The sequence below is a fragment of the Taudactylus pleione genome, unplaced genomic scaffold, assembly GCF_031769625.1.
Source record: "Taudactylus pleione unplaced genomic scaffold, aTauple2 ptg000173l, whole genome shotgun sequence".
NCBI classification, from domain to species: domain Eukaryota; kingdom Metazoa; phylum Chordata; class Amphibia; order Anura; family Myobatrachidae; genus Taudactylus; species Taudactylus pleione.
The window spans coordinates 3,162,295-3,175,898 of NW_028284575.1; the positions used below are offsets into that span (position 1 = coordinate 3,162,295).

At 48.6% G+C, this 13,604-nt stretch overlaps 1 protein-coding gene across 3 annotated transcripts in view; it reads right to left on the minus strand.

Annotated features, from left to right (window-relative positions):
- Window positions 1–2,420: 2,420 nt before the first annotated feature.
- Window positions 2,421–13,604, minus strand: part of OSGEPL1 (O-sialoglycoprotein endopeptidase like 1) — a 37,270-nt gene continuing 26,086 nt past the window's right edge. For all 3 annotated transcript variants that reach the window (XM_088475496.1, XM_088475495.1, XM_088475494.1), the window contains 4 exons: window positions 10,214–10,362; window positions 6,800–6,930; window positions 3,828–3,899; window positions 2,421–2,908 (listed from right to left, as the gene is read on the minus strand). In XM_088475496.1, the coding sequence (XP_088331622.1) occupies window positions 2,830–2,908; window positions 3,828–3,899; window positions 6,800–6,930; window positions 10,214–10,362 (431 nt within the window). In that variant the 3' untranslated portion in view covers window positions 2,421–2,829. The remainder of the gene's footprint in view (window positions 2,909–3,827; window positions 3,900–6,799; window positions 6,931–10,213; window positions 10,363–13,604) is intronic.

Below are 13,604 nucleotides of genomic sequence, written 5' to 3' on the forward strand. Positions count from 1 at the left end.
TCCTGGACTTCCCTCTTAATTTATGATTGCAGCCACCTCTGCATATACACCTGTCCAATCAATTACCTAGTTCAACACAGGTGATTGCAATCATACATTAGGTGGGAAGTCCAGGAGCAGAATGTTTTGTACCTAATGGAATGGGTCATGTTGGAGGGTAGGCAACAGCAGCGTCACCAGTTGCAGCATTTCAGAAACGCCAGCTCGTTCCAAGGCAGGCTACGCTGTGTATCACCGGTTTCAGTAAGAGGCACACGGCCGACAACCTCTTAGAGAAACTGAGGGAAATCATCGCCCAAGGGCTTACCCTACTTACTCTCCTGGGGATTTGTGATATCTGACAACACCACCAATATTGGCAAATTCCAGCACATCCCATGTTTTACTCACACAATAAAGTTGGTGGTGCAGAATTTTCTGAAAAACGTCAGGGCCGTGCAAGAGACGCTTTGGATGGCCCGAAAAATTTCTGCCCACTTTCGCCATTCGGCGACTGCGTGCCGAAGACTGGAGCACCAGCAAACTATCTTGAACCTGCCCTGCCATCACCTGCAGCAAGAGGTTGTAACGCGGTGGAACGCAACCCTCTATATGCTTCAGAGGATGGAGGAGGAGCAAAAGGCCATTCAAGCCTTACATCCACCTATGACATAGCCAAAGGAGGGTGTATGCACCGGACTCAAGTGCAGTGGAGAATGATTTTCGTGTTGTGCAAGGTTCTCCAGCCCTTCGAACTTGCCACACGTGAAGTCAGTTCAGACACTGCCAGCTTGAGTCAGGTCATTCCCCTCATCAGGCTTTTGCAGAAGCAGCTGGAAAAAGTGAAGGAGGAGCTAAGACGGAGCGATTCCGCTTGGGACTTGTGGATGAAGCCCTTCATTCGCTTTGCCAGGATTCGGGGGTAGTCAATCTGTTGCAGTCAGACCACTACATTTTGGCCACTGTGCTCGAGCCTAGGTTTAAAGCCTACGTGGTGTCTCTCTTTCCGGCGGACACAAGCCTGCAGAGGTGCAAAGACCTGCTGGTGAAAACACTGTCAGCTGAAGTGGAACATGACACGGCAACAGCTCCTTCTTAATTTTCTCCCGCAACTGGGGCTGCCAGGAAACAACTTACATATCCTAACCAACCTGCTGGCAGTAATGCAGGGCAGGCAGGACCAAGTCCGGACTGAAGGACCTGCCAACAATTTCTGACATGTCTACTGTCACTGCATATGATGCTGTCACCATTGACAGAATGGTGGAGGATTCAAGTAGGCATGTCAGACAGTCCATACCTGTACTGGCAGGAAAAAGAGGCAATTTGGAGGCCCCTGTACAAATTGGCTCTATTTTACCTAAGTTGCCCCCCCCTCCAGTGTGTACTTCAAAACCTTGTCAGCGAAAGGCATAGGAGGTTGCTTCCACAAAATGTGGAGAAGATGATGTTCATTACAATGAATTATCAATTCTTCCGGGAAGACCAACCTCCAGAAAGTACAGAGGGACCTGTGGTGGTGGATTCCAGTGGGGACGAATTAATACTCTATGAGGATGAGGATGTACACAACACTGAAGAGAGTGAGGAATCGGTGGATGAGGACAACATCTTGCCTCCGTAGAGCCAGTTTGTGCAGGGACAGATTAATTGTCAGCTTGTTTTGTGGGGGCCCAAACGAACCAATCATTTCAGCCACAGTCATGTGGCAGACCCTGGTACTGAAATGATTGGTTTGTTAAAGTGTGCATGTCCTGTTTATACAACATAAGGGTGGGTGGGAGGGCCCAAGGACAATTCCATCTTGCGCCTCTTTTTTTCTTTGCATTATGTACTGTTTGGGGCCTAGTTTTTCAAACTGCCATCCTGTCTGCCACTGCAGTGTCACTCCTAGATGGGCCACGTGTTTGTGCCGCCCACTCGTGTCGGTTAGCATAGTCATCCAGCTACCTCGTGCAACCTTTTGGCCTAAAATCAATATTGTGAGGTGTTCAGAATAGACTGGAAATTAGTGGAAATTAATGTTATTGAGGTTAATAATAGCATAGGAGCAGAAAAAAAACAATTTGAGATTTTAGCTGTTTTTATGCTTTTTTCCCAAAAAAATACAGATCCAAAACCCAGAAGGGTGGTTTTGCAAAACGAATCCATATCCACAACACGAAGAAAGATCCAGATCCAAAACCAAAACACGAAAAGTGGCCGGTGCACACCCCTAATATATACATACATAGAATGTAGCTGCTGCGGAACTTCTTTGTTACTCGGTAACCTTAGTGAACTGATCCCCCCCAGTGCCCAAAATGTTAAAACATATGTTACCATGATCCAACATAAACGTGAATGTTACTGATACCTACATGTATTAGAACATTTGTATTTGTAACAAACTGTTGAGGAAAAGTCAGTAATCAAACAGAGGAAGAACCAGCACTGTGTTATAATGATACTTTATTGTGGCCCAAATAGAGAGAACACACTTCTAGCAAATGACACACACTTACTATCCCTATCATTCCTAGGATACAGTTAATAAAGGATGTGTGGATTAGCACAACCTATGTGCAGATAAGAAGACTAGAACCATGGATATGTACATAGAAACGTGTATGGTTATTATTGGGTTAAGCAGATAAATACCCGTATCCTGTTTCTCGCTGTGCACAGCTGCGTCCCCGTCCTGCGCAGTCCTGAGGTGGTACAGTATGAAGGAGTCATACACTGTGCTGTACGTAATGCTTTCCTTACATGGGGTCTTTGCTCTCGGCTCACCGGATGTCCATCTTCAGCGCTGGTCGGTCTCCTCCCAGACGTCCTCGCCTCCACACCGGCAGTTTCACTGGCGAAGAATCACTTCTTGTTTTTAAGTGACGGTAACTTGATTGCAGCTTCACGCACTTGCGCTGAGATATCTGTCCCTAGCGGAGCCCTACAAGTGAGAGAATACATTCGTGTGCTGTACGTCTACAATGTTACTAAAGGGACCGCTCACAATGTACAGGAAATATGTTGGAAATGATTATACGTAAATAAAAATAGATTTAATCCTATTCTGTTTTGCTGAATGATATAGTGGCTACTTATGCCCTTGGCATCCATTTATTATGTCGCCAGTGCCAGGTTTAGGGCTTAAAAAAGCTATGCTGACATGCCGACTGTCAACATGAACAATGTTGGCATTCTGACCATGTCGGCATTATGATCACGTTGGCGCATCAACACAATGTTCGTGTTAAGACATTCAGATAATGCTGACATTCTGGAGTCGATATTGTGAATGTCGACATAACATACTTCTGCATGGAAAGTCCCGATTAGAGAGTTTGACATCTTAACAGTTTCACTGTATCGCCCACTGCAGGGGAGCAATTCATAGTCACCTATAGACCAAGGGTATTCAACATGCGGCCCGCCAGGTGTTGTGAAACTACACATCCCAGCATGCTCTACTAGCAAAACTGTGGCAGGCTTGCTTTAAGGTGCCCATACACGGTGCAATATGCACCTTGAGCCGCGACCTGTGATCCGACGGCCGACATATTGGGCAGTCCCCACACATGGAGCGATCGGGTGGTGACCTCCCGATATGCCGGCACCCCCCTCCCCATTGGATTGTACATCACATCCCCAGATCAAGTGAACCTGCTGTAAGATCTGGAGGTGCGATGTACGACCCCACGGGAGTGCGCACTGGCCGATATCATGCCCACACACTGTACGATATAGCAGCGATATCGTACCAATCCGTCTGATCAGCTGCTATATCGCACCGTGTATGGGCACCTTTAGATGAAGTAGATCTACATGTTGGGTATATGAGGAATGATCCGCAGGCCTGTAGATCTTACCTTGGCTGATAACGAATTCCGTAGGGATCATCTAAAACTCCGACACCAACGCGCAACCTCTCAATACCGTTCCTAAGGACAGAATACATAAAGGATTAGGAAGAGAAGGACCGGTGTGTGTGGTTTTACACACGTACAATGTCGCAAATGAAGCACAGAGGAACTTGGCGTGAGAAAAAGCTGCGGCCGATGCATCGCGGCACTATTTACACAGATTCGCCCCCCTGCCTGAGGAAGCGGCCGGGTGCCTTAAGTGAGAATTTCATCTTTCTTATTTAAGCTTTATTTTTAGGTCTGATTTTTAATTATTTGTATATTTCATTATTCATATAACCATTGTTGTTTACAATAGTGAAAAGATTGTTATTTGTAAATTTAATTTATCCATAACTATAGTGAGTTGTATTATGATGCCATTAATCTAACTAATAAAGTCATTTGTTTATTGATTATCAATTTTTGTTGGGTCATCCCTTATTTGCCAATTGGAGCCTATATTTCATGTCTGGGTAAGAGATTGTTTGACCTCTAATGTAATAAGTGCTGACACTACCTGTAACAGTCCTATATTGCTCGGCTCCCATTTATGGAGAGTAAGGGACTAGTTTTGCATAGCGGAAGTGTCACAATGAAGTTTCTTCTTCAGGGTCCATAGGGCTCCACAGGGAGACAATGGGGTGTAGGTGGAACCTGGAGGACCGGACACCAACCGCAAAGCTTTTCAATCCCAGGATGCTCCGGTCCTTCCTCCTATACCCCGCCCAACCCAGTTTTGTTGGTGTCCGGCAGGAACTGGGTCACCGTTATAAACAGGGGGCTGCATTAACCAGCCCAAGCTTTCATTTTAGGATTTCACTTACTTTTTATTTTTTACAAACGGGCGAGCAGCACTAGACTGTCCCCCAGATGTCTGCGGTGCCGCCCCATCACCCCTCCGCGACGCTGTTACACCAAGCCTGTGCTCGATGCTCCCTGTGGGGCTGAGTTTGGGCTCTCGTTGGCGCCACCCTTACATTCATTTTTACAAAACATAGGCCCTCATTCAGAGCCGTACGCTCTGAGCAGAGCGCACGCTCTGAATGAGGGCCGGGCTCCATTTTCATGGAGCGTCCTCCTGGACACTCGTATAGCTGTGGGTCACCACCCACAGGCTATACGAGCGTGCTTTGTGATGGCCGCGATGGTCGAGACCATCGCGACCATCGAAATTGCGAGCCGGAGCCTGCGGTTGAGGTTTTCAACCGCAAGCTCCGGAGTGATTTTGGCTCTATCAGAGCCAAAATCACTCCCACTGACATCACTAGTGATGTCAGTGGGCCGGCTTCTGACGGGAGGTGTTCCCGTGGGAACGCCCCCGTCAGGGAGGCACGCCCCCGGCACGCCCACCAAAGGGGGCGTGCTGTCAATCAACATTGACAGCACGCCCCCTTTGATCGGACACAACGAGCGAAGGACTTTCCTTCGCTCGTCGCGTCTGGCGCATGCGCACGACGGAGCTCCCTCCGTCGTGCGCATGCTCAGTCCATAACATCGACCCACTTGCGAGCGGACAGCCGCTCGCGAGTGGGTCTGAATCAGGCCCATAATGTTATCAGACTGACCGGCAGCCACACAATCCTCCTGTAGTGTTAATGTTTAGTAGCATGCAATGTAACACTACGGGAGCACTTATTAAGTGCATCAAGAAGCTTTACAACATGTTCATAGTGTTCATTCTAGCACCCTGCACCTGTCCCAGCCTGTGCAGTTCCTTCTTCCTGCCTGGGGTGTCGCCCTCTGCTCTGGTGCATCTAGTACACTCAGCTGATGCAACAAACTGCGAAGATACAGACCAGAGTGTGCTAGAAGCACCAGAGCAGAGTGTGACACCCCAGGCAGGAAAGAGGTACTGCACGGGTTATGGCAGGTGCAGGGTGCTAGAATTAACACTATGTTAATGAACATACTTATACCTCCCTGTTACACACAAGCACATGCTGTACCTCACACTATGGGGTCTATGTACTAAGCAGTGGTAGGAGACAGAGTGAAAAGTGATAAGGTGCCAGCCAATCAGCTCCCAACTGTCATTTTTCAAAAACAGCCTGTGAGATGACAGTTGGGAGCTGATTGGCTGGCACCTTATCACTTTTCACTCTGTCTCCTACCACTGCTTAGTAAATAGACCCCTATGTGTCTAAGCCCCCACCCGGCCGTGCAGTGCAGTGCTTTTACAGATGAAGACAAGTATTTCAAAAGCTAGACTAATATTAAAAACACAGCTCTGAATATACCTTGTATTAGAATAATCAGAATTTCTTTTTAGCAGTTTATTCCAGTGATGAATTTAACCTACTTTCCTTAGCATAAAATAATAGTAAAACATTTTGAAATTTCAGCGACCTCAGGGCCTGATTCAGGCTGCGGACGCACGCAACCGGTCGAACGCAGCAGCACAAAATAAATGATTGACAGGAAGTACCGTTTGGGGGGTGGATAGGGGGGGGTGGTCAAAAGGAACGCAGGCGTGTCTGTGCGGTTGAACGCCATTACTGGGTCGTGCATAATTAAGCCCCTGCGATGGTATACGCAGCCAGAGGTCTATACGGCAACAGGAAGTTTCGCAGTCTGTGAGTCAGGGTCAGCTCAACCACAACTGTGCGTATGGGTCCGATGTTATCGATGTTCTCGCTGACTTGCGGATGTATGTAATGGGAAGTGGGCGGCTTTATACAGTGGGGGGCATCTTGGTATAGTGCTGCGATTGCACTGCGACAGCATTATTTTGCATATTTTCACAGCGAGTGCGTGCGATTGTAGACTTGCGATCCGTGCTGAATAAGGCCCTTACTACATCATAAACAATCTGGATACAGCTGAGAACAAAATACGATAACATGCGCATTGGCTATGTGAAAATCCGATATTTAAAAAAAAAGATACCGATAATGAAATCCAATCTGGGTGCAGCTCTTATAGAAATGTCCTCTTACCAGGCGATCATGACGCCGTTGTCGGTGCAGAGCTGTGGCGGCGGACACAACAAAGACACGTCCATCGCATCTGTTAAATTTTGCAGCATTTTGCGCACGTATCCGTTACTGGCCACTCCGCCAGATATGACCTACGGTGGGAGAGAACAGAGCAATGGGATCCTTCCTGCCTCAGTCCAGGTTTCCTGGTAATGTCACAGCTCTACGTTCTGAGGGACGCTGGATAGAGAACACATGGGTTCTGCACCAGTGCTGCCCAGATGCCCCACTCACAGCAGCTCAGGGAACACCCCGGCTCTCCGCTATTCTGGGAGAAGCCCCTCATAGCTACGGACGCATCTTGGTGTGAAAGGGGCTGGGAAGTGTCAAGCAGCTCACAGGTACTAAGAGCCTGATTCAGAGCCGGACGTAGCGCCAATGTTTGCGGAGTCGAGCAATTATTTTGCCCTGCGCACGCACCTGAGGCGCACTGCGCACGGTGGATTAACGATGTCACAGGGAGGACTTGGAGGCAGAGCGATTGACAATCAGTGACCATTTGTGTGAGGTAACGGGGTGGCACGAGTCAAATGCAGCCGCGTTGCGTTCATTTTGGGGGCGTGTCCCAGCATGTGACTGCGTCTGTGTCCGCAGCTGCAGAGACACCGGCGTCTTACTTGCGGTGGGCTACTATATAGAAACCCTAGCAGCTGTGGCATTACGCAAAACTGCTGCATATACGGAATCGCGGCGGGGTTTCCGTGCGCCTATGATCAGACCTTATGGGGCGGAATCTGAATCGGACGAAGAAGGGGAAATGGCTGCGTCTTTTGCCACAATTGCGTTTGCCAATGCCGTTACACAGTCCTTCCCAGGAGTAGATCCGTGCAAGGAGGGAGACGCCCAGTGTCAGCGTCCGTAGACGATGAACTATCGCTTGGTGTGTCTTTAGATGCACCAGTTCCACCATGGAAACTTGCACCAGCCCCATGTTATGGCCGTTTCTCCGTCTGAGTATGGCTGAGTGTGTGGGGGGTTCAGCGTCTCTGGGCCTGATTCAGCAAGGAACGTGCGCACTTGACCAATGTTTTCGTACTGCGTATGCATCGCGCTGCGCATGCGCGAACTAGCCAGTACGATGAGGTAAGAGTACGCAAACTACACGCAGTGTGTACGCAGACCCTTCCGATATTGACAGGAAGTGCCGTTTGTGGGTGGTGACGGGGGGTGGTCGGGCGAACGCAGGCGTGCCTGTGCGTTGGGACGCCGTTATAGGGGCGTGTATAATTAAGGCAGTGCGGCGGCATACGCAGCCAGATGACTCGATGCACGCAGAACGTGGCCAAAATCCTGCACAAGATCAGGTCAACCTCTATCGTGCGTATTGTTTCCGATGGTTCTCGATGTTACCAATGTCTTGCGAACAGGGAAGTGGGCGGTATTGTGTAGTGCTGGGCGTCTGCATCTTATGCTGCGGTCGCCGTGCGTATGACATTGATTAGCATATATGTGCAGCGGCCGAGTGTGTGCGTGCTCACACTTGCGTTCCTTGCTGAATCAGGCCCTCTGTAAGGAACCGCTTTCCGCGACACTCCCATATTCCGCGACACTCCCATATGACACAACATCGCAGTGCGTCTTATCAGCCATCTCCTGTTACCTCCCAGGAATGCCCCCTTCCATATTTCTGCTACCATGCGTCCAAATCTGCGCTGTAACTCTGTACGCACAACAATAGGACGCATGCGCGGTGTGACTCAGACGCTTGTGCAGACGAAAAATATCATTCTGCTGCCTCTCACTCAGAATCAGGCCCTATGTACTATTATAATACAGATTTGTTACCCTCTGTTATATTGGGAGGCTGCCTGTCTCATTAACTTACCACAATGTTCTCCTTGCACCAAATCTACTTCCCCTGAACATATATATGGATGTAGATATGTACATATATATATATATATATATATATATGTGTATATAAATTAACATAATCACTATACTGATGCTCATAGAAGTGATAAAAAACAATCTCTGACAAAGTAAAAGTGCTGCATGTGATGTTATATCGGCATTACTGCTATGCTGTAGGAGATGGCGGCATTACTGCTATGCTGTAGGAGATGGCGGAATTACTGCTATGCTGTAGGAGATGGCGGCATTACTGCTATGCTGTAGGAGATGGCTGCATTACTGCTATGCTGTAGGAGATGGCGGCATTACTGCTATGCTGTAGGAGATGGCTGCATTACTGCTATGCTGTAGGAGATGGTGGCATTACTGATATACTGAAGGAGATGGCTGCATTACTGCTATGCTGTAGGAGATGGCGGCATTACTGCTATGCTGTAGGAGATGGCGGCATTACTGCTATGCTGTAGGAGATGGCTGCATTACTGCTATGCTGTAGGAGATGGCGGCATTACTGCTATGCTGTAGGAGATGGCGGCATTACTGATATACTGAAGGAGATGGCGGCATTACTGCTATGCTGTAGGAGATGGCTGCATTACTGCTATGCTGTAGGAGATGGCTGCATTACTGCTATGCTGTAGGAGATGGCGGCATTACTGCTATGCTGTAGGAGATGGCGGCATTACTGCTATGCTGTAGGAGATGGCGGCATTACTGCTATGCTGTAGGAGATGGCAGCATTACTGCTATGCTGTAGGAGATGGCAGCATTACTGCTATGCTGTAGGAGATGGCGGCATTACTGCTATGCTGTAGGAGATGGCGGAATTACTGCTATGCTGTAGGAGATGGCGGAATTACTGCTATGCTGTAGGAGATGGAGGCATCACTGCTATGCTGTAGGAGATGGCTGCATTACTGCTATGCTGTAGGAGATGGCGGCATTACTGCTATGCTGTAGGAGATGGCGGCATTACTGCTATGCTGTAGGAGATGGCGGCATTACTGCTATGCTGTAGGAGATGGCTGCATTACTGCTATGCTGTAGGAGATGGCGGCATTACTGCTATGCTGTAGGAGATGGCGGCATTACTGCTATGCTGTAGGAGATGGCGGCATTACTGCTATGCTGTAGGAGATGGCGGCATTACTGCTATGCTGTAGGAGATGGCGGCATTACTGCTATGCTGTAGGAGATGGCTGCATTACTGCTATGCTGTAGGAGATGGCGGCATTACTGCTATGCTGTAGGAGATGGCTGCATTACTGCTATGCTGTAGGAGATGGCTGCATTACTGCTATGCTGTAGGAGATGGCTGCATTACTGCTATGCTGTAGGAGATGGCTGCATTACTGCTATGCTGTAGGAGATGGCTGCATTACTGATATACTGTAGGAGATGGCTGCATTACTGCTATGCTGTAGGAGATGGCGGCATTACTGCTATGCTGTAGGAGATGGCTGCATTACTGCTATGCTGTAGCAGAATAATCTCTGCGAGGCTGCTACTGGGACTTCTCACCAATGATGCGTGTGTGGCCGGTAAGAGACCTTCCCGCTGGCAGAAGAGGATGGCTCGCTGCGTTCGCTTTACTATGTGGTGGGTCACAGAGTGCTGAAATGAGGCGGCAATGTCAGCAGCGCAGGAAAGCAGCTCCCCCTTGTGTTTACCTGTGGTAATAGAGACAATATGCATTTACTTTACACAGTAACAAGGCCTGGACACAGATACACGCGTTACACACTATCTCTCCATATAAATAACGACAGCTTTAGGCGTATGATAACGATGTGATCACAGTATCCTCCCGGTGACTGCGCTTTGGGCTGAATTTGGCTGGACAGTCCATGATTACCTAAATAGGTTTAGCATCCTATGTCCCACCTGGTCACCTGTAGCAGACTTGGCACATGTCCCCCATCTGTCATCTCTGGTACTGAAATGGATTTTGAAGTAAAACTTTAGAAAATTAAAATGCTAATGTCATTGCCTGTTACCACACGCTGTAATAAAGGCAGGGATTCCTCTACGGCAACCGCCAGTTGCTAATGGGGGAGATTTATCAAAGCTTGGAGAGATCAAGTACCAACCAATCAGCTCCTGTTATTTTTCAAACACAGCCTGTAACATGGCAGTTAGGAGCTAATTGGTTGGCACTTCATCTCTCTCCAAGCTTTGATCAATCTCCCCCAATGTCCCGGAGGATTGTAGGATGTGAAGACGGAGAGCGATGACAAAGCCAGCAGCCTTATTCTGGTTCCCGGCTGACGCACAGGATTCGGAGGCTGTCAATGGGATACGGTTTCCTAAGTTTAGTGATGGGGAATGGCGTATAAGGGCATTTACATACTAGTTTGAGGATGGGTTAGAATTCAAGAGGATATGACTTTAAGTGTAATGCTGGGTTCACATCTGTAGATGATGGTCAATCATACTGTACACATTGAACGGCCATCATCTTCCAGGCAGCCGTGGGTCCCGCTGGCCGGGAGTGGGTCGGTTACGTGTCCACCCCCCTCCCCACGGCTGCATGTGTAGGGCGGTCTGTACACACTTGCTGATGGACAGATATGTCTGCAGATACCTTATATCTGTCCCATCAGCTGTGCAGCACAGCTGACACAATATGTCTGTGAACGACACTGTTCACAGATATATCGCTGGTACACATTGGCCAACGGGCACCAGATATATTCGCCGATCAATTGATCGGCCAATATATCGGCCAGTGTATTCCCAGTTTAAGATGATACTGGATGCGGGCAGACTCACACTTACAGATTACAGTATATCTACCAGGAATTGAGGGCCTGATTCGGACCCGGTCACTATTTGCGGCCGCTCGCTGTCAAAAACGGTCCGTCTATGCAAATCATGTGCTCGCTCTTTGCGTTGTAAGGACGCCTGTATGTCTAAGCGAGTGACAGTATTTTGCGCTCGCAAGTGTTTAAAGACGCCCCCTTGCCACTTGCAACACACGTCATCTCTGGTATTTGAAGGATTAATCGGTAACATCGAGAGCCATCGGAGCTGCTCGCAGTGCTTGAGGTAGCCTTACCCTCCCTGAAGCACAACGAGCAGCTCAGGGTAAAAAACAACCAAGTGACGTGTTCAATGACGCTACTTTGCTAATTATGCACACCCATTAAACTCCGTTCTGATGGCCAGACACGCCTGCGTTCGCACATCCACTCCCCCGTTCACAAGCACCTTCCCCTGTTACCACCCACAAACGCCACTATCTGTCACTCAAAGTAGCGCTCACTCATTGTTTTAAGAGCGCACGATTTCCCATCGCACAGACTGGTTCATGCATGCGTATTTAGAACCATACGGTTAAGAGCGGCTCTGAATCAGGCCCTGAGCTCACGGGGCCAGATGTACTAAGCTCTGGAAAGTGATAAAATAGAGAGTGATAAGCTACCAGCCGATCAGCTTCTAACTGTCATTTTTCAAACACAGGGGTGTATTTACTAAGCCTTGGGTGGAGGTAAAGTGAACGGTGATAAGGTACCAACCAATCAGCTCCTAACTGCCATGTCACAGGCTGTGTTTGACAAATGACAGTTAGGAGCTGATTGGCTGGTACCTTATCTCTGTACACTTTATCTCCTAACAAAGCTTAGTAAATAGACCCCACAGCCTGTAACATGACAATTAGGAGCTGAGTGCCTGGTGGTTTATCACTATTCAGCGCTTAGTACATCTTCACAGATTTGGGTCCTCATTCGTTGGTGGAGGCTGCTGCGTCCGCTCTTACGTCTGTTGCTGGAGTTGCAGCTGCGATAATATGCAAATGCTGGTATCAGCCTCCCCCTGGTGTAGTAGCCTGTGTCTGACTGTGCAAGCACGGAGACCCCCACTTTGCGTCTCGGAATGCTGTAATACCGCTGGTGATACTTTAGACGCCACCATCGGTGCTTGCGCTGGCCATTTGGCAGGTGCAGGTTCTCTGCCTGACCATGGCCTCTTTGGCTGCGGCTGTGCGTTTGGGAACACATCCATTTTCACCGACACGCCCCCGACACCCCCATAACACGCCCATGAAACGGACTTTATTTGCGTTCACTTCTAGCCACCTCCCAGTGACCGTGCGTCCTCTCTGCGTCACGCAGGCCTTTCCTGAATTTTTCGCGCATGCGCAGTTGCAAATAATCGCTCAATTCCGTGAACATCACCGCTGGCTGCGCCTCTGGATCGGGCACTTGCTGTGGTTCTGGGAAAGCAACGAGTTGACTGGTGCTAAAATTTTTTTTTTAAAAATAATAATTACAAGGAGAGAGTGTTAATTCTCCTTGTAAGAATCGCACTTTGCCTCTTTCCGCTTCTCAGATTGGCGCTTACAGGGAGTCTACGCACTCGCCAGTCGAAAATCCCCCGTGGCACAATCCCTAACTGCACATTCCGACAGCCATGGACAGTGCTGTGTACGCGGCATCGACAACTGGAGCTGCCGGAATCGATATCTTCAGTTACTGGAATGGTCAGTGGCGTTCATAACTTATCAAACCAGATCGGCGCCCTGCATAACGCCCCCGTGATTCTGATCTCTTACTGCCTTATTACCTGCAGGGAAACAGTAACTACAGCACATAACGCGCTCAGTAACTGAAAATACATTCATCCCACCTTCACACATTTCCCCCACAGTGCCCTGTGTGTGATTTGTTAGTGATGGGAAGGGGTAGCAAAAAACATAACCTAACCTGTGTTGGATCACCATCGATGTTAATTGTTGATGGTGAAAAACCATTGACAATCGATGGTCATCACAACATTTTTGTTTTTCAATTTGGGACCCTTGCGCACATCGTTCCCACTAGGCCACACCTTCTGGAGGAAGACTTTTGTGAGGATTACCGCATGTAACGCCTCCGTTTAACGGTACACATGGGGGTCGATCCCAGTACTC